General features: G+C 38.0%; 3 protein-coding genes across 5 annotated transcripts; 2 read left to right on the top strand and 1 right to left on the bottom strand.

Moving 5' to 3' along the window:
• The first annotated feature begins 222 nt into the window (after nucleotides 1-222).
• Nucleotides 223-6,963, top strand: LOC126593674 (uncharacterized). Of its 2 annotated transcripts, none has more exons than XM_050259779.1 (6): nucleotides 223-393; nucleotides 612-792; nucleotides 880-931; nucleotides 1,419-1,477; nucleotides 4,093-4,138; nucleotides 4,753-6,963. In XM_050259779.1, exons 2-6 carry the CDS (start codon nucleotides 673-675, stop codon nucleotides 4,878-4,880), a joined length of 405 nt encoding a protein of 134 aa, XP_050115736.1. In that variant the 5' UTR covers nucleotides 223-393; nucleotides 612-672; the 3' UTR covers nucleotides 4,881-6,963. The 2 variants fall into 2 exon arrangements, with proteins under 2 accessions (XP_050115736.1, XP_050115735.1); XM_050259778.1 differs by having other exon boundaries at nucleotides 224-393; nucleotides 597-792.
• An 861-nt stretch (nucleotides 6,964-7,824) lies between these two features.
• LOC126593673 (thioredoxin-like 1-1, chloroplastic) lies at nucleotides 7,825-10,036 on the bottom strand. Of its 2 annotated transcripts, XM_050259777.1 has the most exons (4): nucleotides 9,478-10,036; nucleotides 8,912-9,253; nucleotides 8,367-8,622; nucleotides 7,825-8,188 (listed from the first exon to the last, which is right to left on the bottom strand). In XM_050259777.1, the coding sequence occupies exons 1-3, from the start codon at nucleotides 9,742-9,744 to the stop codon at nucleotides 8,371-8,373; spliced, it is 861 nt and encodes a 286-aa protein (XP_050115734.1). In that variant the 5' UTR covers nucleotides 9,745-10,036; the 3' UTR covers nucleotides 7,825-8,188; nucleotides 8,367-8,370. The 2 variants fall into 2 exon arrangements, with proteins under 2 accessions (XP_050115734.1, XP_050115732.1); XM_050259775.1 differs by having other exon boundaries at nucleotides 7,825-8,622.
• A 577-nt stretch (nucleotides 10,037-10,613) lies between these two features.
• LOC126593563 (uncharacterized) lies at nucleotides 10,614-21,339 on the top strand. Its single transcript, XM_050259659.1, is given in 10 exon segments — nucleotides 10,614-10,793; nucleotides 12,246-12,544; nucleotides 13,935-14,065; nucleotides 14,068-14,235; nucleotides 14,238-14,314; nucleotides 15,975-16,144; nucleotides 17,038-17,264; nucleotides 19,417-19,482; nucleotides 19,485-19,669; nucleotides 21,322-21,339. Coding segments are annotated over 10 exon segments (1,521 nt in total).
• Nucleotides 21,340-25,113: the final 3,774 nt, after the last annotated feature.

The raw sequence follows: 25,113 nt of genomic DNA, 5'->3' as shown, positions 1-25,113 counted from the left end.
GTCAATTGGAAAACTATACTTGTGCAAGTGTGAGACCTATTCATGTAATGGAAACCTAGACCGAATCATCCAACCGATGTAAGTGTGTTTTAGCTGTTGTAAGAAACCTAAAATTAAGGGTATATTAATAATTTTATATCAAGTTTTGATTATAATTATCATGAAATTAAAATAATGACTATAATTTTATATGAGGTTTAAAATTTAGTTATTTTTCCATATTTCCAACTCCAATACCGGTTAGTGAGAAAATTTCTCTTATTTTCCCGAGTGTTGTACCAACCACACAAGAACTCAAAGCCCAGTCCTACCGAACCGAAGACCCACCCAACCCCGTGAGCGGAGCCACCTCATCCCGTCGGCGGCGACCTCACTCCTCATTCAGACTGGCAGGTAGGATTCTCAAATCTCGTCACTTTTCTGGTTGTCTCTGATAGTTTGATTCTTGTATCGCAAATGAAATTAGCAATGGCTGGATTGAGGTTCAAATTTCTTTGATTTCTTTTGTTTGAAAGGCCTTACGAATTAGGAATCATCATGGCCGGAGCCAGAAACATAACATATTTAATTTTAGTGAATGATGAATTTTTTTACAGGCGTTCATTGTGAAGGATGATCTGGTGCCTGTTATATACAATTTAAATTCAAGACGTGTATTAGAGAAAAAGAGCGATGGCCGATTCCAAACCTGAAACTAGTATGAGATGCCATCATTGTGCAGGTCCTCTTTCTATGAAGATGGAAACGAGCGAGTGGACTGTTCCACCTCTTATTAGGGATAGCTTTTCAATGGTATTCTTTTCTAATTTCATCTGCCACCGCATCTCAATATATGGTCTGTCGACTGTCGGTGAAATTTATTTCGTGTTTATGGTACAGATTGGCTCAGCTGTTGGTGGCACAGCAAGTGCTTTTTATGGATTCAACCATGGTAATCTATTATTCTTTTTCTTTAGTAAAGATTATTTGCATGAATTTCTTAGGGTTTTTAGCCATAATGGTCCCTGAAATTTAAAATCGATAGAATGGGTCCTGAATTTTGGTTCTTAATTAGCAGGGATTTTTCATGGAATGACCAAAATGACTGATGGTAGACAAACTCAGGGACCAACCATTTTGGCTAAAATGCCAAGTTCTTAAATGCTTCGAGCGGCACAAGGATCGTAAAATAGAGATTGCTTGTTGGCTTCTTCAATGTCTATGGTTTTGTTTCAGTTTTTCAGTATAATATATGTGAAACATCCTTCTCTTATCCACCTAGTGGAGTTTTGAAAATAGTTTTGCTCTCATGTTACCTTGATGTAGTTAAAGTATTTTCTTTACTTATTCTGTTGGCATAGGATGGACGTCATCCTCATTAAACGTCTCCCTCCTTAGCTTGTTTCCTAATACCTTTGTTATTGTGTCTCTTGGTGCAGTGATGCCTACAGTTCGGAGGTGGGTAAAAGGATCCATGTGGTTGCACTTTTTCATTGGTGTAAGTTCTTTAATGCTTTTGCAATATTACAAGTTATTGTGCTGCATATGACTAAGTATGAAAATGCCAGTATCAGTACAACTAAAAGTAGCTCAGATTATTGAACCTACTAAAATTATCTAATGGTTAAAAGGATTTCAAATTAAACTTTAGAAAATGCTAAACCAATTATTGATGCATCAAATGAACATGCTAGTGAATAAACATGTAGGCCCATGATAAACATATGCATGTAGAGCAATGTTTTAAAAGGCAAAGGCATAGGCAAGGCGTTTCATGGATAGCCCTACCTAGGCGAAAGCCTCACAACACCTAAAATTTTAATAGATATTATGTATATAATTATATTTATAAAATATAATACTTTGTAAAACAAATATAATTATAACTAAATCAAAGATAACATCATCTTCTTCATTACTAAGTCTAGTTGTACTTGGAAATTATGTCATATAGTCTTAGAATGTTGTAATTATTTATTTTATTGTAACCATTTATAGAGAACTTCAAGAGAAATAAGGTTGAGTGGCCATAATTATAGGGAGTTTCAAGGAAAATAAAGGCTGAAAGTCTCAATTATAGGGAATTCAAAAGGAAATAAAGGCTGAGTGGAGCAACCTTTTCCCACTGAGTGGGGTCGGCTGTATGAATCCTAGAATGTTATTGCACTCGGATTTGTGCCATGTCTTCCGTTAGATTTAAGTACTCCAAGTCTTTTCTTAGAGTCTCTTCCAAAGTCTTCCTAGGTCTTCCTCTAACCCTTTGGCCCCTTACCTCAGTCTCGTAATTGCATCTTCTGACCGGAGCGTTTGTAGGCTTTCGTTTCACATGCCCAAACCACTGTAACCGATTTTCTCTCATCTTTCCTTCAATTTCGGCTACTCCTACTTTACCTCGGATATCCTCATTCCTAATCTTATCCTGGTTCTGACTGGAGCAATTATAGGAAATTTAAAATGAAATAAAGGCTGGGTGGGCAATATTATAGGGAATTTAAATGAAAATTAAGGCTGCGCGACTGGAGCATTCTAGGGAATTTCACGAGAAATAAATCTTTGTTAATCGAAAGGCTAGGTGGCGGAATCTGAATGGGCAACAATTAAAAAAATAACAAAAAAAAAAAAATAGAAAAGAGTTAGAGCTAGAGAGAAACTCTCTCTTTCTTCTTCGTTGAAACTATAATGGCTTCTCTGCATTTCAGAACCAGACCTGGGTTTCCAAGTAAAAAAACACCTAGATGAACGCCTGGGTGCACCTCAGCCGCCTAGGCGCACCCCGAGGCCACCTTATGCTGACCCCCACAAAACAGGGACGAAAACCCAGCCCCCGCCTCCAAGGCCGGCTAGTCGAGGTTTTTAAAACACTGATGTAGAGTTAAACAGTGCTCGCATGACATGAATTTTTTTCTGGTTTCTTTTGCCAAACCATTAGAACTATAAGTTGAGGATAAATTTAATTTTGAAAGAGAAATAGGTGGCCTCTTAGCTGCAGTCTTTAACCTTACATTTTTTTGTGTGTTCTGTGGGTGAATGTAATGCTTTCCTTTGGGATGGATTTGTTATGGGAATGCGAAGGTCCTAATTTATTTTCTTGAGCATTTGATCTTGTGCATCTCGTCCTTCCGAATCACAATGAGATATGCTTAAGTCCTCATTTTGTTCAGAATTAGAATGCAGGAAGCCATGTTTACCTCCTAGATTTCATAGGCATCTTGTCCCAATTTCGAGGCGAATCAGTAGACATAATTGACTTCCCACCATGAGTTGTTAAACTCCTCTATAGAATCGAGCACCCTCCCTAAAAAAGAAGTTTCTGGTGCTTCCATTGAAAATTACGTTTCACCTTCATGGCAAACATTTTTGTGGAAGTAGGTTTGGTAGCACTTATATCCCTCGAGCGGCATATTTGCCACAAATCTTATGCACTTCGTTAGCTAGGATAAGAATTGTAATGTTTGATAAAGATACTATTTTACTGCAAAAACACAATAAAACAATGAGGGGGAAATGAGTGGTCAAGATTGTAATCACATCTCAAGGCTTTTTGTTCCTTTCTTTCACTCTGACCTGATCAAGGAATATTGTTGTCAGAGACTATTTTTGACGTCTTAGTCTCTACACAAATTGTTGTTTTATGCTTTACCGACTGAACTGTCCACACTTATATAGTTACAATATTTATGGTTATAGATTGATGTGAACATGAAAATGGTACATTCTGTTAGTTGGGTTTCCTGCCAAATTGCGGAGTGGACCCAAACGAGCAGATAGCACTTTGTTAAGTTCCTAATTAGCGTATAAGTGCGTTGGTATATGGTATAATATATGTTCTATATATACGCGTGCACACACGCACACAGATTATCAGGTGATCAAAATTTATCATGGTTAGGAAAATAAATTATACTTTGCCAAGCCTATATTTTATCAGTTGGACATGGATTGGATTTTGTGTATCTGCATGCATGCATTTATGTCTCAGAATATTTCAATTTATGTTCCTAAGACTTTGGAAGGATTGGATTGTTTCTGAGTTTTCTTTGTTGCACTACTTGTATCTGCTAAATTTTTCAATGGCTACAGCGAATAACACAAATCTCCCTTTTGCAACTGTAGGCTCCGCCTGTGATTGTATTCTCTTCAGCTTGTGCAGGTTTAGCAGGTCAGTGATTGTCTTGTTATACTAACCACGTTCATGAGGTGTGGGCTATTTGACTAGTTTTCACTTTGACCAATGTCTAGTTATTAAACTTTGTTAGAGAAAATATTTTCAAAACACCTTTCATGTGCAAATGTCTAGGTTTCTTAGACGGCATGCCTCTTTGTTGTAGTTTTGTGAAGTCTTTGATAATGAAGGTGTACCACATGTTCATTATTGAGCAACCAGTTGTGCAATGTAATCTTCGTGTAGTGACTTGATAGTAGTATTTGGGACCTGGATTATTTGATCGAGTTAGTACATCTGACATAAACCAAAACAAAAGTACTGAACTTACGAAAGAGACTAAAAGTCCTGTAGCTATATGAACCACAGCATAGTTTTGAAATTAGTGCTTGTCACTGGTGTAAACTTTGAGATGATGCTTCCAGATGTTGGATTGGTGTGAATTAATGTCTAGTCTGGTGGGAAACAATAATACTGATGCAATGGCTGGTACGAACTATCTGGCTCAAAGGCAAGGACAATATCCAGTGCATGTAAAACTTAGGTCTTATTTTACGGTTGTGCTATTCCGTTTGACTCTCATCTAATGATGCCTTTTGGACAATTTGCAGGCGGTGCCGTTCCAGCGTTGGCCCAACTTGCTTCTTCATCTTATCATGCAGTGATCTCATCGTCCTCGTTGCCGCCTACTTCTCAAGATGAAAAGATGCAGGAGTCCAGAACTTCCTCGATTCTGTAATGTTGTATAGTTTTACGTGTGGAAAAGACACGTTAGAGAACCATCCAGGTTTGACATGTGTAGTTCTCCACCAGATCAAGGTTGTCTGCTTGAGGCAGACACAAGTTTTGGTCATAAAAAGTAAGTTACGATACAAATTATTTATGCAGTCAATAAAATTGTCAGTTTTATAGGATATGAAATACCTAATTGCGTTTTAGTTTCCTCGAACCCTAGTGCTTTTCTCTCCATCTTTCATGTAAATCAGGAAATACATGCAAGGCTGAACACGGATGTATCCCAATGACAGTATCTGTACGTATCATATTATAAGGGTCCTTGGAACAAATTGCATGGTTGTCAGTTTAATATTTGTTCTAAATGCTGCTCAACCGAGATTTTGCCAAGGCTGAGGAGAGATTTTTTAGTGTGACCGGCACACGAGATGGTACATCATGTGTCACTATACAAATGGTGGGATATGTGTGTTAAAAAGTTAATAACTTAAAAAATAAAATTTCTCACTACTTACATAAAGCACGTGGTGTAAGTGTGAGTGGGCACGAGGAAATACCCCCCTTGTTGTCTAGAAGATGAATAGGCACAGGGAAATGTAAGTGTGAGTGGGCAAGTGCGGATAAGAGGTAAGAACCACCACTATTGAACGAGAGAATTGTTCGTTGCGCCAAGCATCTAGTTGTCGATTAAGGTTTGTGCCCTTGGGATTTTAGGAAAGGTAATGTAAGGAGATTAAATTTTTTAAATCAAATTTGCAAACTAAATGATGTTGTAGATGATTAGATTATTAATTAAGTATCCATTAACGTGTTTTTTCTTTATTGGTGACATATAATTTGATTTGCAAACTTGGTTTATAAATTTGATCTTTCGAGCATTATCCTTTTAGGAATATGCACAAAGAAATTACTGGATGATTGAGCTTCAATAATAGTCAAGCTGCAGAGGAAGAGATGTGAATGCTGCATCCACATTGTAGAACCATAGTTCAGTACTGACTCCTGAGTTTCGTTCTAATTTAAATTTTAGTTGATTTAAAAAATGAAAAAATTGAGGATGGGCTTAAACCGGAAGACGCGGGCTGCGCTTAGTTTTGGGCCGCCAAAAATGGGTTGAGAAGGGGCCGAGTGTAAAGTGTAAACAACCGCCTTTTAGGAATATATAAAAAGGGAGGATAGAAACCCTAAGAGCTTCAACTACTTGATCTTATCTGAGCAGAGAGGGGCGCCGAACCGAGTGGCTGAGGCTGAGCCACCCTCCCTCCCTTTGGCCTCTCATGATGTTTCAGGGTTCTAGGGCTGCTGGCGGCTCTCGACCGTCACTCGCTGGTTTGGTGTCTCAAACCCTCCTGCAGTGAAGACTGCCCGCAGTCAGAGCCCTCTAAAATTGATTCCATATGATATGATATGGGGGCAGTGATGGCTCAGCGGGCTTACCCCATTCTCCATCCCCATCCAAATAAAAATTTTCATATAAATTTGTTTTATTCATTTTATGATTGTTTTGGTAGTTTACTATGCATCTGGATCAGATGAGATGAGAGAGGATAGTAAAAATTGGATATGTGGTGGTTGTTTTAGTTGAATTTCTTTTAGATACCTTGTCTCTCCTGTACATTTCTTATTGCATGTCACTTTTGAATGAATGATATATTACTTTGGTATCTTGATTGATGTGGACGATTGAGTTGCTACTTGGTAGTTTAGCTGTTAAAACATGTATATATATATATCACCTTGCTTTTACCGTTTCGTTTTGTTTTGTTTTGTTAGTGTACCTTTTGTAATACGGTATCCTTGTTGGGTTTTGAATGATATTTAATCAGCTTCAGATTCAGGCATGACGTACACCAGCCCTGCCGCCAGGGCCAGCGCCAGCGCCAGCCTCAGCAGGGACAGATGAAAATCTTTAGGGCTTAGGGTTTAGTTGATTGCATTGTGTTGTGGGCTGTATGCAATTAATGAATTCGAAGTGTAGAAAGATAACAATTTGTGATAAACAAGAATTGTAAACCATCTGTTGGTGCAAAATGTATTTATGGCCTTGTATAAAAAAGAAATCATAAATCCCTAATTACAATTCTCAAGTATCACTAGTGAAATACTTTATGCACTCTGATTCGGTCAAAACAAAAAATGACAAGTTCTTGTTTCTTAAAAGCTCAGGAAAAATTGATTAACACAACAATTATTTTTTAAAGTAACAAAACATGTGTTAAAATATTATTTGAGCAAAATAAAAAATGAATACATAAGGGACTCATTAATAGGTGGCTTTTTAGTTAAAACGGTTATGAAATTTGCATAACATATTATTTTAATTTATAAGATTTGAAATTATACAATTACCATTTTAATTAAAAAAAATCTTAAGGAGTAGCCGAGTAATATCTATTTATTAATATTTGATTCATTACCACCCGTCATTGATCATAGAAAAAACATGAGGAAGACGAGTTCAATGATGACAGCGCAAGACGTGTTCAAAACAAGAGGAAGGAACACGGGGACGGAGGAGGATACGACAACACGGCACGAAAGGGAACCTGCTACTCCCTTGTATTTGTGTTGCTTGGAATTTTGTTGAATGAGTCACCCATGACTTATGCAATGTGGTGGGGTAGCCACCGTTATCCGCCTTTATCCGTTCCTTCATGTGTTTGTGAGTGTATAAACTAAGAAAGGCCACGTTGATGACTCCACTAACACACCAATTCTTATCCAGTCCATCTCGCCTTTTGCCTTTTTCTTTTTCTTTATCTTTATCCAATCCGAGTGCAAGAGTGCAAGAGTGCAAGAGTTTGTGCTTATGAAGCACTATTGGGATCTACCGACTTCACTCGTTCATTCATTATCTTGTCTGGTTTTAAACCTTTTAGCACGTCTCTTGGATTTGAATTCTGAAGTATATAATACATGCATAATAAAGAGTTGAGGGTGCAGTGCACTTGAAAATCAGCACTCAACATTGCATTCAAACTTCAAACTTGAAATCCCCATATATTATACTTGCATACATACGTACATATATATATATATATGATACGATGATACCACACCCCAGTAAAAACAACAGGTGAGGAGAGGAGTATCAAGGATCTTCAATCTTCCCACTGACTCAATACTACATACAGAACAAGAAGACCAAGAAGCAGCTCTTAATTACATACACATTTGCAGACGGCATATCATAAGAGCGGACCAACATTCCGACAGATTGCTCTCTTCAAATTTACAACACATGATTTTTGCACGCAGGCTTGGATCCCAAAAACCAATTCCAAAGCCCTGCAACGTTCAACTCTTCCGCGCCTGTTTGGGGGGGAGGGGAAACCCTTAGAAACCTTAAGACTATTACTTATATGTTCCACTCTTACTCTTGCATATATGATCATATCGCGTCAACAAGAAACGCTACTGTACACAATACAACAAGGTGAGCAGAGTAAATGGGTGGGTTTAGGGAATCGGGATGGTGAAGAACACTGACCACGTCATCTCCAGGCGGTGACCACTTGAGCAGACTTTGAGGTTGCCGACGGAAGAGGAAGACGAGATGGTGCCTCTTCAGCCACAATCACTTCCTCCTTGGCAGGCACATCTTCAGTTGGTTTAGGAGTGTAGGTAAATGAGAGATCTTTGTTGGCAGCAAGAGCGAGGAGCTCTTTCTCCTCCAGCCCTTTTGTTGGCCCAAGGCTGCACCGCTCTGGCTTGTGCTTGGCTAATGCATCTCTAAACTTCTTGATCTGCCAAGTCAACATGTTATCATAACAACCGTCAGGGAACAACACCAACACCAATACAAACAGCAAACATTATTTGCCAATGCCATCCGACCAGCAAACTTTATCCAAGAGAGAAAAAACCACAGCTAACCAATAAATAAGATTAAAAACAAGACTCAAAATGCTTATCAGGACGTGAAAAGGATGGCATATAAATTCGAACTCAGCTTTTGGAAAAGACCCCAATACCAATAGACGGATTCAATAATAAACTCATCAGAGACCAAATGAAGGAAAGACAAACACTAACCGTGGCGTTGGTGCAGCTGAAGCTGCAAAGGCGACCATGAGCACCTCGGTAAAATCGGAAGAAGGGGAGGACATGAACATTGAGACTGTAACACATGGACTTGTGTTCCTCGTAGTTCACCTGAAGGAATTGGACATCCGGGTTCATCTCTGCCAGCTGACATATCTTGGGATGAAGAGCTTTGCAGCCACCACAGCCAGGAGAGAAGAAATCAACGATCACCAGCTTATCCCCGGCGTTTGAAAGGGATTCCACTAGGTCCTCTGCAGATGACACCTCTTTCATGTTGGGCTGATTCCCCTTCTCCCACCATTTCGCAGCCTTCCCAATCCGAAATCCAGACTGCAAAATTCCATTCCCCCACAACAAAAAAAACACAAACCAGTTTTTGGCTTAAGCAATCAAAAAGCATAGACAAAATCTCCTCATGACTTAATTGATCAAATATTGATCCGAAAGTTGACTTAAATTTGGGGAAAATCATCAATCGTGAGCAATAATATCTGAAACCCAGCGGAGCAGGGGAATCAGATTCAGAACAAGGATATGGGAAGAAAGAAACGAACCTGCTGGGAATAAACGGCAGAAGAAGCGTGGGATTGGGAATTCCCCCTGATGCCGGTGGCTTGAAAAGCAATCCTTTTTCCGTGAAAATCACTCTTTGTGGACAAGGATAGTGATGAAATGTCGGGATTCAGTTTGAAGGAGCAAGAGAAAGACCCTGATTTATTGTAATTACAACTCTTTGGGAAAACGGAGATGCTGCTTTTTTTGTTTTGATGATGATGATGCCAGGACGACAACAGACCGGTTTTGCTCAAAACTTCCGCCATCGACGATCGATCGATCGGTCTCTGAATTCAATTTCCACCAAACGCCCAAACAAACAAACAAATAATAATTGAGAGAATTGCGATTTGATCGACTTGAGATTTGAGAATTGAGAATTTGGGAGAATCGAGAATTTGGGAGAATAAAGAAAAGGAAAGGAAAGAAATGGCCCAAAGTTGAAGCAAAGAGCACGCGGGTGGGAAACTTGACAGCGTTTTCAAGGGGGAAAAGGAAAAGGATAAACGAGAAAGCAGGAGAAATCTTCCTACGTAACAACCAACAACAGTAAAATCTACACTCTTGTCTGGAACCTTATTTAACCGTACGTTATGTCGACGGCACTTAATCACACGGTTACAAAACTATAACAAGAGTTGTGGTCTGTGTGTGCGGTTCAACGTAACTTGTGGTGTAGACTCAGCAGAGAGAGAAAATTGTAGACGGACAGACATGTTAGATAAGGGTTAATTTGTATTTTAATTTTAATTTGATGGATATGGTGGAACTTGGACTTGCCAGCGCACGTGAACAGGAGAGATTCTTTGGGACACGTGGCGATAGTTTACACTGCCTCATCCCTTGAATCCTTCATCTTGGATTATTCTTTGGGATATTATCCATTTCAATGTCGCTTCTTCGCCACCTCAATCCACGAGTCAATTTCATTATAGGACACTCTACAAAAGGCAATTATAGCCATTTATATTTAAAGAGGTTGGAGGGATTTCTACAATATATACTTTTAGCGGGCGTCGAGCAACATAAACACAACATCTGAACAAGAAGGTTACTTTCTCTAGTCCCCTTCATTTAACTATTCTTATTCAAATATATAATTTTAATGTGCAGAAATGAAAATTCAAAAAGATCGATGGATCCCAAACACGATGCTGAGGTGAGGCCCATTCATTATTTTCTTGGGAAGGGAGGGGGGAGTGTCATTTTAAAGCCCCGTGGGCAAGAAGCACACAGCCCAACTACAACGGTACGCAGAGAAAGCATGGTTGGACAAAAACCGGAATCTGACTTCGAGTTACAGAATCCCTCAGGTGTAAGTTTGTGCTGGTGCCTGGTGCGGCGGCTCCGCCTCCTCCAACTCCACCTTCAGCTTCGTGCTGGATTTCCCCGCACCCATCCATTAATTCAAACCCAATTGCCACTACCACCAAAACTCCAATTGCTAGAATAGTCGACCCCTTTTTCTCTCTAGCGGATCCCAACAACATTGTTAGAGTAAAATTTGCAGTTCCTAAACAAAATGTCTGAGTCTGTAATCTTAGACTAATGCTTGTTTTGAGTTGTAATTATTTTAGTCTAAATTTGTCTCACGTGCTCTTGATCACAAAATGGCAAGCGTTTCAGAGACATCCACTTAAGTAAGTTTGACATGCATATACATTCACATGATATAAGTTTTTGTTCAATGGGCTGTTTAGCTTTAAGTTTATAACAATTGAGGTTTGGGCTTTGCATGTTAATTAATTTGCTATGACTTCATTTAGCTTAATTAAAGGCCCATACATTAATATGAGAATTATATATTTGGAGTCAGGTTAGGTTTATCAGGTTAGGTTTTAAATGGGCACCGCATATGCATGAGATGAGTTTAGGGTTTTTCTCGGTTGGTATCACATAACACAGACTAGTTAACAGAGTAGAGCATCAACACTGAGTCAATATGTTTTTATGTTTTGGTTGCCGCATGCATTAGATCAGTTTAGGGTTTTTCCTGCTGCTGCATATGCATTTAGGTTGGTTCTGTATGATATAAACACTATCAGCAATGCATTAAACAAATAGAAAATTCATGTGCCGCATGCCTAGGGTTAAGTCAGTTTACATTTTCATGAGTCATAATATGTCTCCAGTTTGCTTTTACCACATGATGTATCATTTGAAAGCAAACATTTGTTAGCAGTCTAAGTGCACCGAGAGTTATTTTTCGTTTTAGAAAAATCAGTTTTATTGCCAAGTGTTTTTCAAAGAAAATATTAGTTTTTGTTCATTAATTTTTCATGCGCTTCAATTGAAATCAATTATGAAAATGTGCCTTATGATTTTCATAATTGGTTGATTTTCAAAATCTTTTCATTTCATATATTTTGCATGATCGCGTTAGTATCTTGCAAAGTTCGAAGAGACAGTGATTTACGGCCGCGTTAGTGTTGTGTCATTTCTACTCAAGGCTGAAGAGAGATCGAGTAGCAAAGTGCGGAGACAAAACTGCCTACTAGTATGCATGTCTAGTTGATGAGTTTTGTAAGTCTTTCTGTACTTATTTCTCTTAGTGTTTGTCCTGGCTTGGGAGCCCGAAGATTTTTTCAGTGGTGGGTTTTGCCTCGTTAAATCCTACATCATGTGTGTACTTTTTATTTATTGTTTTAATTGCATATGAGTATGATAGTTTGATATGTGATGTGAATGTGGATTTAATTTGAGAACTGAAAATTAAATTGAAAATTGAATTGAATTTTTAAATTGGAACCTATTCACCCCCCTTTAGATTAAACTAGTACCCATCCTAGAACTTTCAAACATTAATCCCAATCTCACTCGCATTCTGAACTGCAGCTTCATCAATGCTAAAACAACCTTCAAATTCAAATGTCACTGCCGCTGCTACTGCATTCACAACATTACTCCTTTTACTTCAACTGCAGCAGCCACTTTCACCAGTAATAGTAATAGTAATGATTTCCATCAACAAAACAAGAGCTTCTAGGGTGCTGTCACTCTGATCATCGGCAATGCCGTTGGTCCTGGCATGCTCGGTTTGCCTGCCGTTACCATCTGCTCCGACCCACTCCTCTCTGATGAAGAAAAGTTAGTAAGTCTATCTACTGTGGACACAAAAGTTAGGAAACAAGATCCAACAAAATAAGGCTTTCGATCACAAAGTCAAGAGGTCTATTGTACAGATACTCAGTGTTGTATAGGCTAGCTTTTATTGCATATCGTTGAGTGTAGTTGGGGCAGCTGCTGCCTTTATTATTTAGAACTCTAGCACTGTTATAATGGAGGCTTTTCTTGTAACATTTTCAATATACAAAATACAATATCACTTGGTCAGAGTTTTGCTATGAAAGATCTAGGACCCCTCCATTTCTTCCTGGGCCTTGAAGCAACTCGTGGTGATGATGGGTTGCATCTTAAGTAGACCAAATATATTATTGATTTGTTGAAGCGTGTAGATATGTTGGAAGCCAAGCTTTCTGCTACTCCAGTTCAATCTGGCTCCCCACCTCGCTCTATTGATGGTGTATTGTTGGATAACCTACTACCTATTGAAGTGTGGTAGGGGCTTTACAACCATCACTAGGCTTGACATCATGTATGCAGTGAATCAGGTATGTCAGCATATGCATAAGCCCACCTCAGTTCACTGGATTGCTGTCAATCGAATACTTCGTTACTTAAAAGGCACCCCTCAAGAAGGGCTTCTGTTTCGTTGTGGTGGTACGGACTTGGTTGGATTTTTTGACTCGAATTATGCTCGGGATCCTGACACTAGACGCTCTACTGGTGGTTTTGCATGTACTTTGGTCCAAATTTGATTTCTTGAAGTTCCAAAAAGCAACGCACAGTTGCTCGTTCAAGTACCGAATCTGAATATCGGCAGTTAGCAATCACGGCAACTGAACTTGTTTGGCTACAACAGCTGTTCCAGGAGCTTTGCATCCCTATTTCCACTCCTTTGATTTGGTGTGATAATACAAGCTCTATTGCATTGCCGTCTAATCCCATGTTCTATGCTCGAACAAAACATGTTGCAGTGGATTATCATTTTGTACATGAGCTTGTTGTGGCAAGTTCGTTGAATGTCGTCACGTCTCTACTCAGTTTCAGATCGCAAATATCTTCATTAAGGGTTTGTCTGCTGATCATTTTCGTTTCTTAAAATCCAAGCTCATTCGTTGCTTGCTCATGAGCTTGCGGGGGCATGATGGAGAAAAGATAGCAAGTTTATGTCTTGTGGACACAAAAGTTGGGAAACAAGATCCAAAAAATAAGGCTTTCGATCACAAAGTCAAGAGATTTATTATATAGACACTCAGGGTTGTATAGGCTAGCTTTTATTGCATATGGTTGAGTGTAGTTGGGGCAACTGCTACCTTTATTGTTTAGAACTCTAGCACTGTTATATAGTGAAGGCTTTTCTTGTAACATTTTCAATATACAAAATACAATATCTTTTACCTTCCACCCCTGCCATCCTCCTCTTTTGGCTCTATGTCATGTCATCCGTCATCCTGGTCACCGAGCTCAGCTTTTCGGCCATGAAACAAGACGACCTTCAAGAGGTCAGCTTTACTGCCTTTGCTTCTAAAGCGTTGGTGCTCTTTTTGGTGCATTTGTTGCCGTCGTCTATGCCTCTTGGAGCTTGACCTTGTTGGTCGCCTGCGTCTCCGGCCTCGGCTCAATTATCTCCCAGTGCATTCCCTGCATTCGTGTACTCGCTCACGTTTTGTTTCCCCCTGTGGTTGGATCCCTTATTTATTGTTTTCTTCCAATGCCATTGATGGTGCAAACCATGTTTTGTGCTTGCTCATGCTTTTCTCAATAACTTTGTTGGTGTGTAACCCTTCAGCCGAAACTTAGAGCCAAAGAAACAATTCAAATGCTTTGTTTAATAATTGTTTTCAGTTTAAATCTAAGCCATTAGATCATAGTCCATGTGGCTGCTCTCACTTGTATCTAGCTTAAGTGATAGATTATAACAAATGGCATCATCTCATAGGGTGATAGCAATTAAGGGCTGAGATTTGTTTTGGTTTAATGAGTGAAGGATCTCCCTTCCTCTTCCATGTATAATGGTAACAACCTCACATATTTGTTGTGAGGAATCTAGAATTCAATCATCAACATTATTTCTGAAATTCTCTTTGTCATTCTCTGAAACTTTTCTAGATTTGTATCAAGCCTCCATTGAAACATATCCAAAACACACACACACACACACACACACACACACACAAACATGGCTTCAGAGCCAGGTTTCATCTTCTAAATTGGGTGTGAAATCTGTGGATGCGATTGAGCTGCATTTTGAGCTCAAATCGAATCTGGAAGCTGTGATTTCTTGAATCCAAAGTCTAACATGGTTGGTTCAAGTACTACTGAGCTTAGAGCTCCGGTCTTTAATAGAGAAAACTATGAATTATGGAGGATTCGTGTGATGATTATATTGAAATCGTATAGTCTGTGGGAGTTAGTTGAAAATAGGTTTGAACCTCCACATCCGAAGGATGCGAAGGCTGTACTCAATGAGACGAAGAAGGAAATGACGGAGTTGGCATCATTCAGTGAGACCTTGATGAGAGATGCTCGTGCGCTTGGAATAACCCAAGGAGTTGTCTCAGATTAAATTTCCCCCAAAATTGTGAATGAAGAAACGTCCAAAAGTGCTTCGGATGTCTTGAAGAGTGAATTCCGAGGAGACAAACAAGTAAGAAGTGTAAAATTGCAAGGGTTATGTAAAGATTTTGAATATACTCGCATGAAAGAAAATGAATCGTTATTTGTGTATCTCACTAGATTATTTGATATCACTAATCAAATGAGAAGCTATGGACAAGAATTATCTAGGGAGAGAATTGTGCAGAAACTGTTAATTAGTCTTCCAAAAACATATGATGCAATCTGTTCTGTGATTGAGCACTCTAGAGATCTTGAAACTCTTGAGGTACAAGAAGTTGTTGCTTCACTCAAGGGATTTGAGTAGAGGCTTGATTTGCATACTGAAACCTATATTGAGAGAGCATTCACTAGCTTAAATGTTGCAACAAAGGGTCCTAAAAGTGGAGGATCTTCTGGAAATCAGAAGTTTCAAAAGAATTGGAAACCAAAAGGAAAAGGTTGGGATCACAAGCTTAACTTTGCTAATAGACAAAACAATGCTCAGATAAATTGGGATCACATGCCTAATTTTACTTCGAGGCAGAATAATACTCAGGGAAATTGTAAATGGTGTGATAGGTTTCATTATGGAAAATGTTGGTATGAAGGAAAACTAGAGTGTACAAGGTGTGATAAACCAAGCCATGCTGTGAAGGATTGTCATGAGAATAAGGGAGTACAAAAGGCTAATTATGCAAGGCAAATGGGTGAAACATGATCACTGTTCTATGCTTGTAATGCAGTGACAGATGTGAAAGTAAACAACTCATGGTATATTGACTGTGGTTGTAGTAACCACATGATAGGTGATGATAGGCTGTTGGTCAATATTTAGAGAAATTTAACTTCTAAAGTGAAGATGGGAACTAGAGAAATTGTTCAGGTGGCAGGAAATGGAACTTTAGTGATTGAATCCAAAATGGGAAGAAAACATATACAAGAAGTGATGCCTGTCCTTGGACTTGAGGAAAATCTCCTTAGTGTTGGACAAATGATGGAACATAGGTATTACTTGCTGTTTGGAGGAGATGTAGTGAACATCTTTGATGGTTGGTCACTTGACAACTTGGTGGTTAGAGTACAGATGACTAATAATAGATGTTTTCCCTTGACAATGATGCCTGCAAAATAGTTTGCACCACGAGCAAGTGTCACACATTGCTCTTAGATATGGCATAAGAGATTGGGAAACTTGAATGAAAGAAGTCTCAAATTGCTTGAAGAACAGGAGATGGTATGGATTGCCCCACTTGGAAGTGTCCATAAGTGTATGTAAAGGTTGCATGATGGGAAAACAACACAGGGACTCATTTCCCTCTGAATCAACTTGGAGAGCTAATAATCCATTGGAATTTATCCACACAGACATTAGTGGTCAAATGCAAGTTGAATCTCACTCTGGAAACAAATACTTTCTGCTATTCATAGATGACTGCACAAGAATGACATGGGTGTATTTTCTTAGATATAAATATGATGCACTTGAATGTTTTAAAAAGTTCAAGGCAATGATTGAGTTACAATGTGGTTATAAGGTGAAATGTCTTGGAAGTGATAGAGGAGGAGAATTCATTTTTGCAGAATTTGATAAGTATTGCAGTGATCTAAGAATCCAAAGACAGTTTACCATAGCCTACACTCCTCAGTAAAATGGAGTGTCAGAGAGGAAGAATAGAACTGTGGTAGAAATGGCAAAGTCAAATGCTGTATGAAAAGAATCTTCCATATGTGTTTTGGGCAGAAGTAGTGAACATTGCAATTTATTTATTCAACAGATGTCCTTCCAAAGCTTTGAAGAAAACAACACCATTTGAGGCATATAGTGGCAGAAAACCAGGGATAACTCACTTGAAGATCTTTGGTTCACTTTGCTATGTGCATATCCCTTCTAATCTCAGACACGAGTTGAAAGAAAACAGTCATAAGTGCATCTTTGTTGGCTATGGTGCTAATGAGAAGGGCTACATATTGTTTGATCCAATTTCAAGGAAGATCATTCTATCAAGAGATGTCACATTTGATGAGAATGCTTTCTGGGATTGGAACTACACTACAAATATTGAAGTGAGATTTCTAGTTGTCACTGAATACCAGAATGCTAAGGAGATATGTGAAAGTGGTGAAAGTTCTCATTTTGAGTAATTCATTACCTCTCAAAGTGAAAGTGTGACTGACATATCTCAAGTATATGATGATACACCTAAAAAGTGGAAAGGTGTGAATGAAATCATGGCTTAGTGCAATATGTGTATTATTGAACCTGAAAGTTATGATGATGCAGCTAAAGATGACTTATAGAGAAAGGCAATGAAAGTTAAGTTAGAAATGATAGAAAATAACAATACGTAACAACTTGTTGAGAGACCATTTGATAAACCAGTCATTGGTGTCAAGTGGGTCTATAAGACCAAACTCAATCTAGATGGTACTGTGTAGAAAAATAAGGTAAGATTGGTGGCTAAAGGTTACTTACAGAAGCCTAGAATTGATTACAATGAGACATTTGCCCCAGTGGCAAGGTCGGATACCATAAGAACCTTGATTGCCCTTACTACATAGAAGATATGGAGTTTGTATCAACTGGATGTGAAGTCTGCATTTCTCAATGGAGTGTTGAAGGAAGAAGTATATGTTGAGCAACCACAAGGTTTTGTGAAAGAGAATGAAGAAACTAAGGTGTATAAACTGCACAAGGCATTGTATGGATTGAAGCAGGCACCAAGGGCTTGGTATGATGAGATTGATGCCTACTTCAACAATGTAGGTTTCAAGAAAAGCTCAAGTGAGGCAACCTTGTATGTTAAAACAAGGGAGGATTCAAGTATCATTATTGTCTCCTTATATGTAGATGATATTGTATACATTGGTAACAGTCCACAAATGCTTGGAGAGTTTAAAGATGACATAATGAAACACTATGAGATTACAAATTTGGGTTTGTTACACCATTTCCTTAGAATATGACAAAATGAGAAAAACATTTTCTTACACCAAAAAAAGTATGCATAGAAGCTGATTAAGAAGTTTGGGTTAAAAGACTGCAAATCTGTTGCCACTCCACTTGCAGTGAATAAAAAATTGAGTAAGGTTGATGGTAATGAGGGAGAATACAGACAGCTTGTGGGGGGTTTACTCTATTTGATAGCAACCAAACCTGATGTAATGTTTGTAGCCAGCTTATTAGCAAGGCTCATGCATAATCCCACCAAGAAACACATGGAAACATTAAATAGGGTGTTGAGATACATTCAAGGAACAATTGACTTTGGAATTGTCCACTGCAGAAACAGAATATGTAAGTGCTACATAAGTTACCTTTCAAGGAAAATGGCTGAGATTTGTACTTGAAGATTTTGGTGAAGAACAAGTGAAGGGAACTCATATTATGTGTGATAATACATCAACCATTGCTATGGCAAAGAATCATATTCATCATCAAAAGACAAGACACATTAGTAGAAAATTTCATTTCATCCGAGAAGCAATTCAAGCCAAAGAGATTGAACTAGTGTATTGGAAGACTAAGGAGCAAATTGCAGACATTCTTACTAAAGCTTTGCCTAAAGATTGATTTGTCTACCTAATGGAGGTTTTGGGAGTTAAATAAACTAAAGGGTTAAAAGGGAGTGTTGGTGTGTAACCCTTTAGTCGAAACTTGGAGCCAAAGAAACAATTCAAATGCTTTGTTTAATAATTGTTTTCATTTTAAATCTGAGCCATTGGATTATAGTCTATATGGCTGCTCTCACTTGTATCTAGCTTAAGTGATAGATTATAACAAGTGGCATAATCTTATAGGGTGATGACAATTAAGGGCTGAGATTTGTTTTGGTTTGATGAGTGAAGAATCTCCCTTCCTCTTCCATGTATAACAGTAACAACCTCACATGTTTATTGTGAGGAATCTCGAATTCAATAATCATCATTCTCTCTGTCATTCTTTGGAACTTTTCCATATTTATATCGAGCCTGCATTGAAGTATATATAATACACACACACACACACACACACAAAAACAAACTTTACTTGTGGCCATTGGTTTATTAGTGGCCGAAACCAACCTGTTTGGATCCTTTGGCCGTGCCTCATGGCGTCTTTCCTGCATTTTGCCCGCCATTCTGTTTATTGTCCATAATGCGATTCCATGTAATTAACCCTTTCATTTGCAAGATTGCTAGCAACATCATAGCCGACGCCAATTGATCATGGTCTTCTCACGGAATTTAATTGTGTTGGGGCTTTCTGGACTAAAACCAATTTAGTAGCAGCAGCTGAGGCCCTATATCCCTTATGTTATCCGTCAATGCCTCTGCACTATCTACAGTCCAAGCATTTGCGTTTGTCCGAGCTTGATTGGGTAAGCTGTTAGCTTCCTAAAACAGCTTCTTGGTACTGTGGAATTGATTGAAAAAATGAACCTAAAAAATAAACAAGTAGGAGTAGTTTCTGTAGGACTTAACTCCATATACTTAACTGAAAGACCTAATCACTATCATGAAAGCATTAGAGTGATACTTGAAGAAGACATGGTTGGTTGCACAAAGAATCCTTTTACTCACTCAAGACCTTTATATTCTTATGGTGATAGAACCTTATGTTCACAGAATCTATTCTTGGTGAGCAGGGAACTCCTATATATAAAGAAACAACGGCTGCCAACTCCCATCTATTGTGGGTGAGTTGGTTATTGTCCCGTTATATAAAGTTCATTGGAAAAAGGGTTAGTGGATGGTAGTTGCATCCTAAACATTTTGAATGTGTTTCCATAATTGTAGAACGTTAGTTTTCCATGTATCAAACTCTTATTGAAGTTGTATTATCCACATGTATTCCACCTTTATCACAAGTGGTTAAGTCCACATAGGATTCCTACATTCTCCCACATGGACGCTAACTAGTTGTGGTTTCGAAATTTCATGTACTACATAATTTCATTCCTTAGTGATCACTTGAGTTTTACGTAACTAGCATCTTATACACATTGACCAGTAATCATTTGGAGTTCGAATCTCATGAAATAATACATACAATAATGTTGCATTCACCCTGAAACCACAATCCACAAATTCATATTGTATAATGCTAATGAAGACATACATTTATACACATTCTAAACATGGTTTTTGATGCATACCCCATTTCATTCCCCATTTATCTAGTTTACCTTTATTGATTGAAAGTGGTTTGCCATCTTCAATCACTGGATTTCTTTTCCATTTTCCTGCATAACAAAACTTAATCAAATGTTCTTTGGAACAAAGATCAGACATTTTATTCCAAGTCATAAATTAAAATCTCATACATTCAGCAATGACGAACTTAAAACAAGTAAACTGAATAAAAATAAAACACATATCAGGTTGTTACTCCCACACTTCAGCGGAACCCAAGTTGTCATGCACTCCCATGCTCGAAACATGTTCTTTAAACACTCCCATAACTAGCGGCTTAGTCAAGGGATCTGCTAACATCAGCTTTGTATCAATGTGTTCTACAAAGATTTCTCCTTTCTTTACATGTTCCTTCACTGATAGGTATTTGACATCCATTAATCGAGTGGCTTCAGACTTCTTATTTTTTTCTGGAAAAAGAATACTGCTGCTTTGTTGTCACAATACATAGTTAGTGGTCTTGAAATAGTGTCCACTATTCTCATAAATGATATGAGATTTTTTAGCCACAATCCCTTCTTAGTTGCTTCAAATAGGGCTATAAACTCAGCTTCCATATTTGAAGTAGCTAGTGCCCTTTGTTTGGTACTTCTCCATGAAATAGTTGCACTAGTAAGAAAGAATATGTACTCACTCATTGATTTTCTATCATCCACGCAACCTGCAAAGTTTGAATTAGCATGTCCCTTAAGTTCCAAGTCTTGTACTATTTTGTATGTCAGTATGAATGACTTTGTCTTCTATAAATACCTCAACACTTTCTTTGCTACAATCCAGCGTTATTCTCCTGGATTTGATTGGTATCTACTCAATACACTTATTGCAAAGGCTAGGTCAGGCCTTGTGCAAACCTGAGCATACATTATACTTCTAATAAATGATGCATAAGGCTTTGATGTCATACTGAGTTTTTCTAAGTCATTTTAAAGACATTATGACTTGTTCAGTCTATCTCCCTTTCCCATAAACATTTCACCACTTGAGTAATTTTGCATGTTGAATTGTTGCAGTACCTTATCAATGTATGACTTCTGAGAAATTCCAAGTAACCCTTTTGATCTATCTCTTGTGATTTCTATCCCAAGAACAAAAGAAGCATTTCCCATATCTTTCATCTCAAAGGTTTTAGACAACAAGGCTTTTGTCTCAATCAACAAATTGATACAGTTACTAGCAAGGAGAATATCATCTACATATAAGATAAGGAAAGTGTACCTTGAACCACACACTTTCAAGTATATGCAATCATCAATCTTGTTTTCAGTAAATCCAAAAGCAGTCTCATTCTCGTCAAACTTTAAGAACCACTATCGGGACGCTTGCTTCAATCCATATATGGATTTGTTCAACTTACACACCATTTTCTCTTGCCATTCTTTTATGAAACCAAGTGGTTGTTCCATATAGATGTCCTCCTCCAAAACTCCATTAAGAAATGCCGTTTTCACATCCATTTGGTGAAGCTCTAAGTCATAATGTGCAACCAATGCAAGAATGATTCTGAGACTGTCTTTAGTTGACAATGGAGAAAAAGTTTATGAATAATCAATTCCCTCAGCTTGTGTAAAACCCTTTGCTACTAGTCGTGCCTTATATATTTCAATTTTGCTAAATGAATCTTTCTTTGTCTTAAAGATCCACTTGCTGCCAATAGCCCTCACATCTTCAGGTACATTAACCAAAGTCTAAACCCCATTAACCTGCATGGAATTCATGTCTTCCAACATTGCATTCTTCCATAATTGTGATTGCTCAGATTGCATGACATGATCAAAAGTCATTGGATCATCAATTATGTCTTCATTTATCTCAATCTTCTGGAGATACACCAAGTAATCATTAGGTATAGCTGACTTTCTTGTTCTCGGTGGCAATAGTCTTCTCTTAACATTGGCTTGACGCTTAATCAGTTGGTTTCTAGTTTGTGATGAGGATCTGGTCGCTTCGGTCATGGCATTTTCATATGTTGGTTGAACAAAATCATTAAGTTGGAACTCAATCATTGGTTGTGGCTAATTTGTGGTTTTTGGATTGCCATGCAAATGCACGCCATCCATTGCTTCATTATTAAACAAAATCTCAATTCTTTTCTCTGGCAACACATCACCTGTTTCCTCAAACCATGAGCTCTCTCTATCAGTGTCTGACTCTTGAATCTCATCACCATCCTCTATGAACTTAGCTAGAGCAATTTCGATAATTTTATGAGGAAGGCTTAGAGTGTAAAACCTAAATCCCTCGGATCTTTCAAGGAATCCCACAAAATTACACGTAACTGTTCTTGAGTCTAATTTCTTCTCCATGGGATTTTACATCCTAGCTTCAGCTGCACAACCCCAGACATGCAAATGGTTGAGACTCGCTTTGCGTCTCGTCTATAATTCATATGGAGTCTTCAATACTGCCTTTGTGGGAACACGGTTCAAAATATAATTCGCCATTTTAAGAGCTCCACCCCACAGAAATTGAGGTTCGAACCATTTCTTTAAGAGTCATATTTCTCCTTTCCGCCACACTGTTTTACTATGGTGTGCCCTGATTTGTATACTGAACAATTATTCCACATTTTTCCAAGAACAAAGCCAATGGCCCTTTAGCTTTACCTGTCTCAACATACCTACCATAGTATTCTCCTCCTCTATTTGACCTTAACACTTTAATGGACAAATTTAATTGGTTTTTTATTTTTTTTTAAAACAATCCATGACTGAAGATCTCTCAGAGATTAAATAGAGGTATGTGTACCATGAATAGTCATCAATAAATGTCACAAAGTATACATTTCCACGAAGAGTTTTAGTGGGAAAAAGGTCTATAGACATCCATATGGATGATCTCTAAAAGCTTTTGACTTCTAATCGAACCTTTCTTTTTTCAGATTTGTCAATTTCCCTTTGCAACAATTAATACAATTCAGTAAGTCATTGAAATTCAATTTTGGCAAAATTTCATCTTTAACCAGACGATCCATTCTAGCCCTAGAGATATGGCCAAGTCTTCTATGCCAAAGCATAAAAGTACTTTCATTTAAAAACAATCTATTTCTTGGCATTGAAGCCGTGACATTCATACAATCCATCTCATTTAAAACAGTACAAAACACTTGCCAAAGATCACTCATTAAGAGACAAATTCCAATCATATTTGATGGATTATTTTTCAAGAAAATTTTAAGATTTTCATTGTCACCAACAAAAGCAAAGCCAGATTTCACAAGTTGAGAAGCAAAAATTAAACTCCTTCTTATAGAAGGTACATAAAGAACATTACATGATTCCAAAATAAAACCACTAGAAAGCCTAAGTTTGAGGTCGCCTATTGCTTCCCCTTCAATTTTATTCCCATTGCCCACATAAACTTGAAATTATTCACTTCTTGTAGTATTTCTTCTTATAAACCCTTACAATGAATTGGTGATATGAACCGAACAACCAATGTCAAACCACCAATAATTTGGAGGGATTTCAACAAGATTAGTTAAAAAAAAAATTGAAATTTTTACAAAAGTTTTACCTTTCTTATTTTTTTCCAAAATTTTCTTTTCTCACAGTCCATCTTCATGTGACCAAGTTTCTTGCAAAAGTAGCACTTAATATTGTTCATGTCCTTATATGTCATAGGTCCCTTTGAGGAGGATGCATACATGGCAGCAGTAGTGTAATTAGGGTCAGGTTTAGAGACCTTACTAGGATAATATGCAACCCTTTTTCCTTTGTCAACCTGCACCAAGTTTACGATGCCATGAATCTCATCCCTCCTGATTCTTGCTTCCTCTTGAGCACAAATGAAGATCAACTCATCCAGTGTCCACTTCTCATTCTGTGTGTTGTAGGATGTCTTCAACTGATGAAATTTTGGAGGTAGAGAATTGAGCACCATGTGAACAATGAAGGCATCATCAACTGGAACTTCTAGATCTTTTAGCTTTGCAACAGTCTCCACCAGCTTGAGAATATGCTCTCTCACACTCTTATTCTCATCAAGTTTGAGAGTGGTGAGTGTAGTCATCAAATCACCCATTTCTGCCTTCTTGGACTCTCTAAACTTGGCGCTCACTGCATCCAGAAAGTCTTTTACTTTGACAAATGCTATGATTCCACCCCTGATTGTCTCACCCATTGTTCTTTTCATCACCATCAAGGACATTCTGTTGGCTTTCTCCCATTTTTCAAGCTTAAGCCTTTGATCAACAGTGGGGTTTTCATCCAATGGTGCTAGTTTATCCTCTCTCAAAACCAAATTGAGATCCATCAGTCCCAGCACAATCTCAATGTCTTGCTTCCATTTCTTGAAATTCCATCCATTCAAATGTTTAATGGAGGACAAGTTCATAGCTGAGGTATTCACTGAAGAAGACATGGAAACATTTAAATCGTTCAAACGCATGCTTATATCATACATTTAGGTAAGACTATAAGCAGCCATTCATTCTTGATTATACACCCACCATTATAGGATCTTTTCACACAATTGTATCAAGTCTTTGGACAAGTAAATGGCCTGATCAATATGATGTTATACACGGATCAAAACTTTAACAATTCATACATTCTTTCTTAGGACAAGAATGTTGACATTCAATAAGTTTTCATCACCAGTTATGTATGCATATAAAATCAAGAAAAAATTTAAAAGAACATGAGATGCATGATCTCACAACAACATTGAACGAGAAACACAAATAGGATTAGGAGCAGTTAAGTTGGCTCTGATACCAAATGTAGGACTTAACTCCATATACTTAATTGAAAGATGTAATCACTATCATGAAAACATTAGAGTGATACTTGAAGATGACATGG

This window comes from Malus sylvestris, chromosome 12 (assembly GCF_916048215.2).
Source record: "Malus sylvestris chromosome 12, drMalSylv7.2, whole genome shotgun sequence".
Lineage (NCBI taxonomy): Eukaryota > Viridiplantae > Streptophyta > Magnoliopsida > Rosales > Rosaceae > Malus > Malus sylvestris.
This window is presented reverse-complemented; position numbering and strand designations above follow the sequence as displayed.

Bases quoted from the DNA above. Each gene is read 5' to 3' on its own strand.
- LOC126593673 (XM_050259775.1), bottom strand. From the start codon at position 9,744: ATGGCGGAAGTTTTGAGCAAAACCGGTCTGTTGTCGTCCTGGCATCAT. The intron at 9,254-9,477 runs GTTCGTTTCTTT...GGAATTTTGCAG, and splicing joins CTGCCGTTTATTCCCAGCAG to TCTGGATTTCGGATTGGGAA. The intron at 8,623-8,911 runs GTTAGTGTTTGT...TTGACTTGGCAG, and splicing joins TCAGCTGCACCAACGCCACG to ATCAAGAAGTTTAGAGATGC.
- LOC126593674 (XM_050259779.1), top strand. From the start codon at position 673: ATGGCCGATTCCAAACCTGAAACTAGTATGAGATGCCATCATTGTGCA. The intron at 932-1,418 runs GTAATCTATTAT...CTCTTGGTGCAG, and splicing joins TTTTTATGGATTCAACCATG to TGATGCCTACAGTTCGGAGG. The intron at 1,478-4,092 runs GTAAGTTCTTTA...TTGCAACTGTAG, and splicing joins GGTTGCACTTTTTCATTGGT to GCTCCGCCTGTGATTGTATT.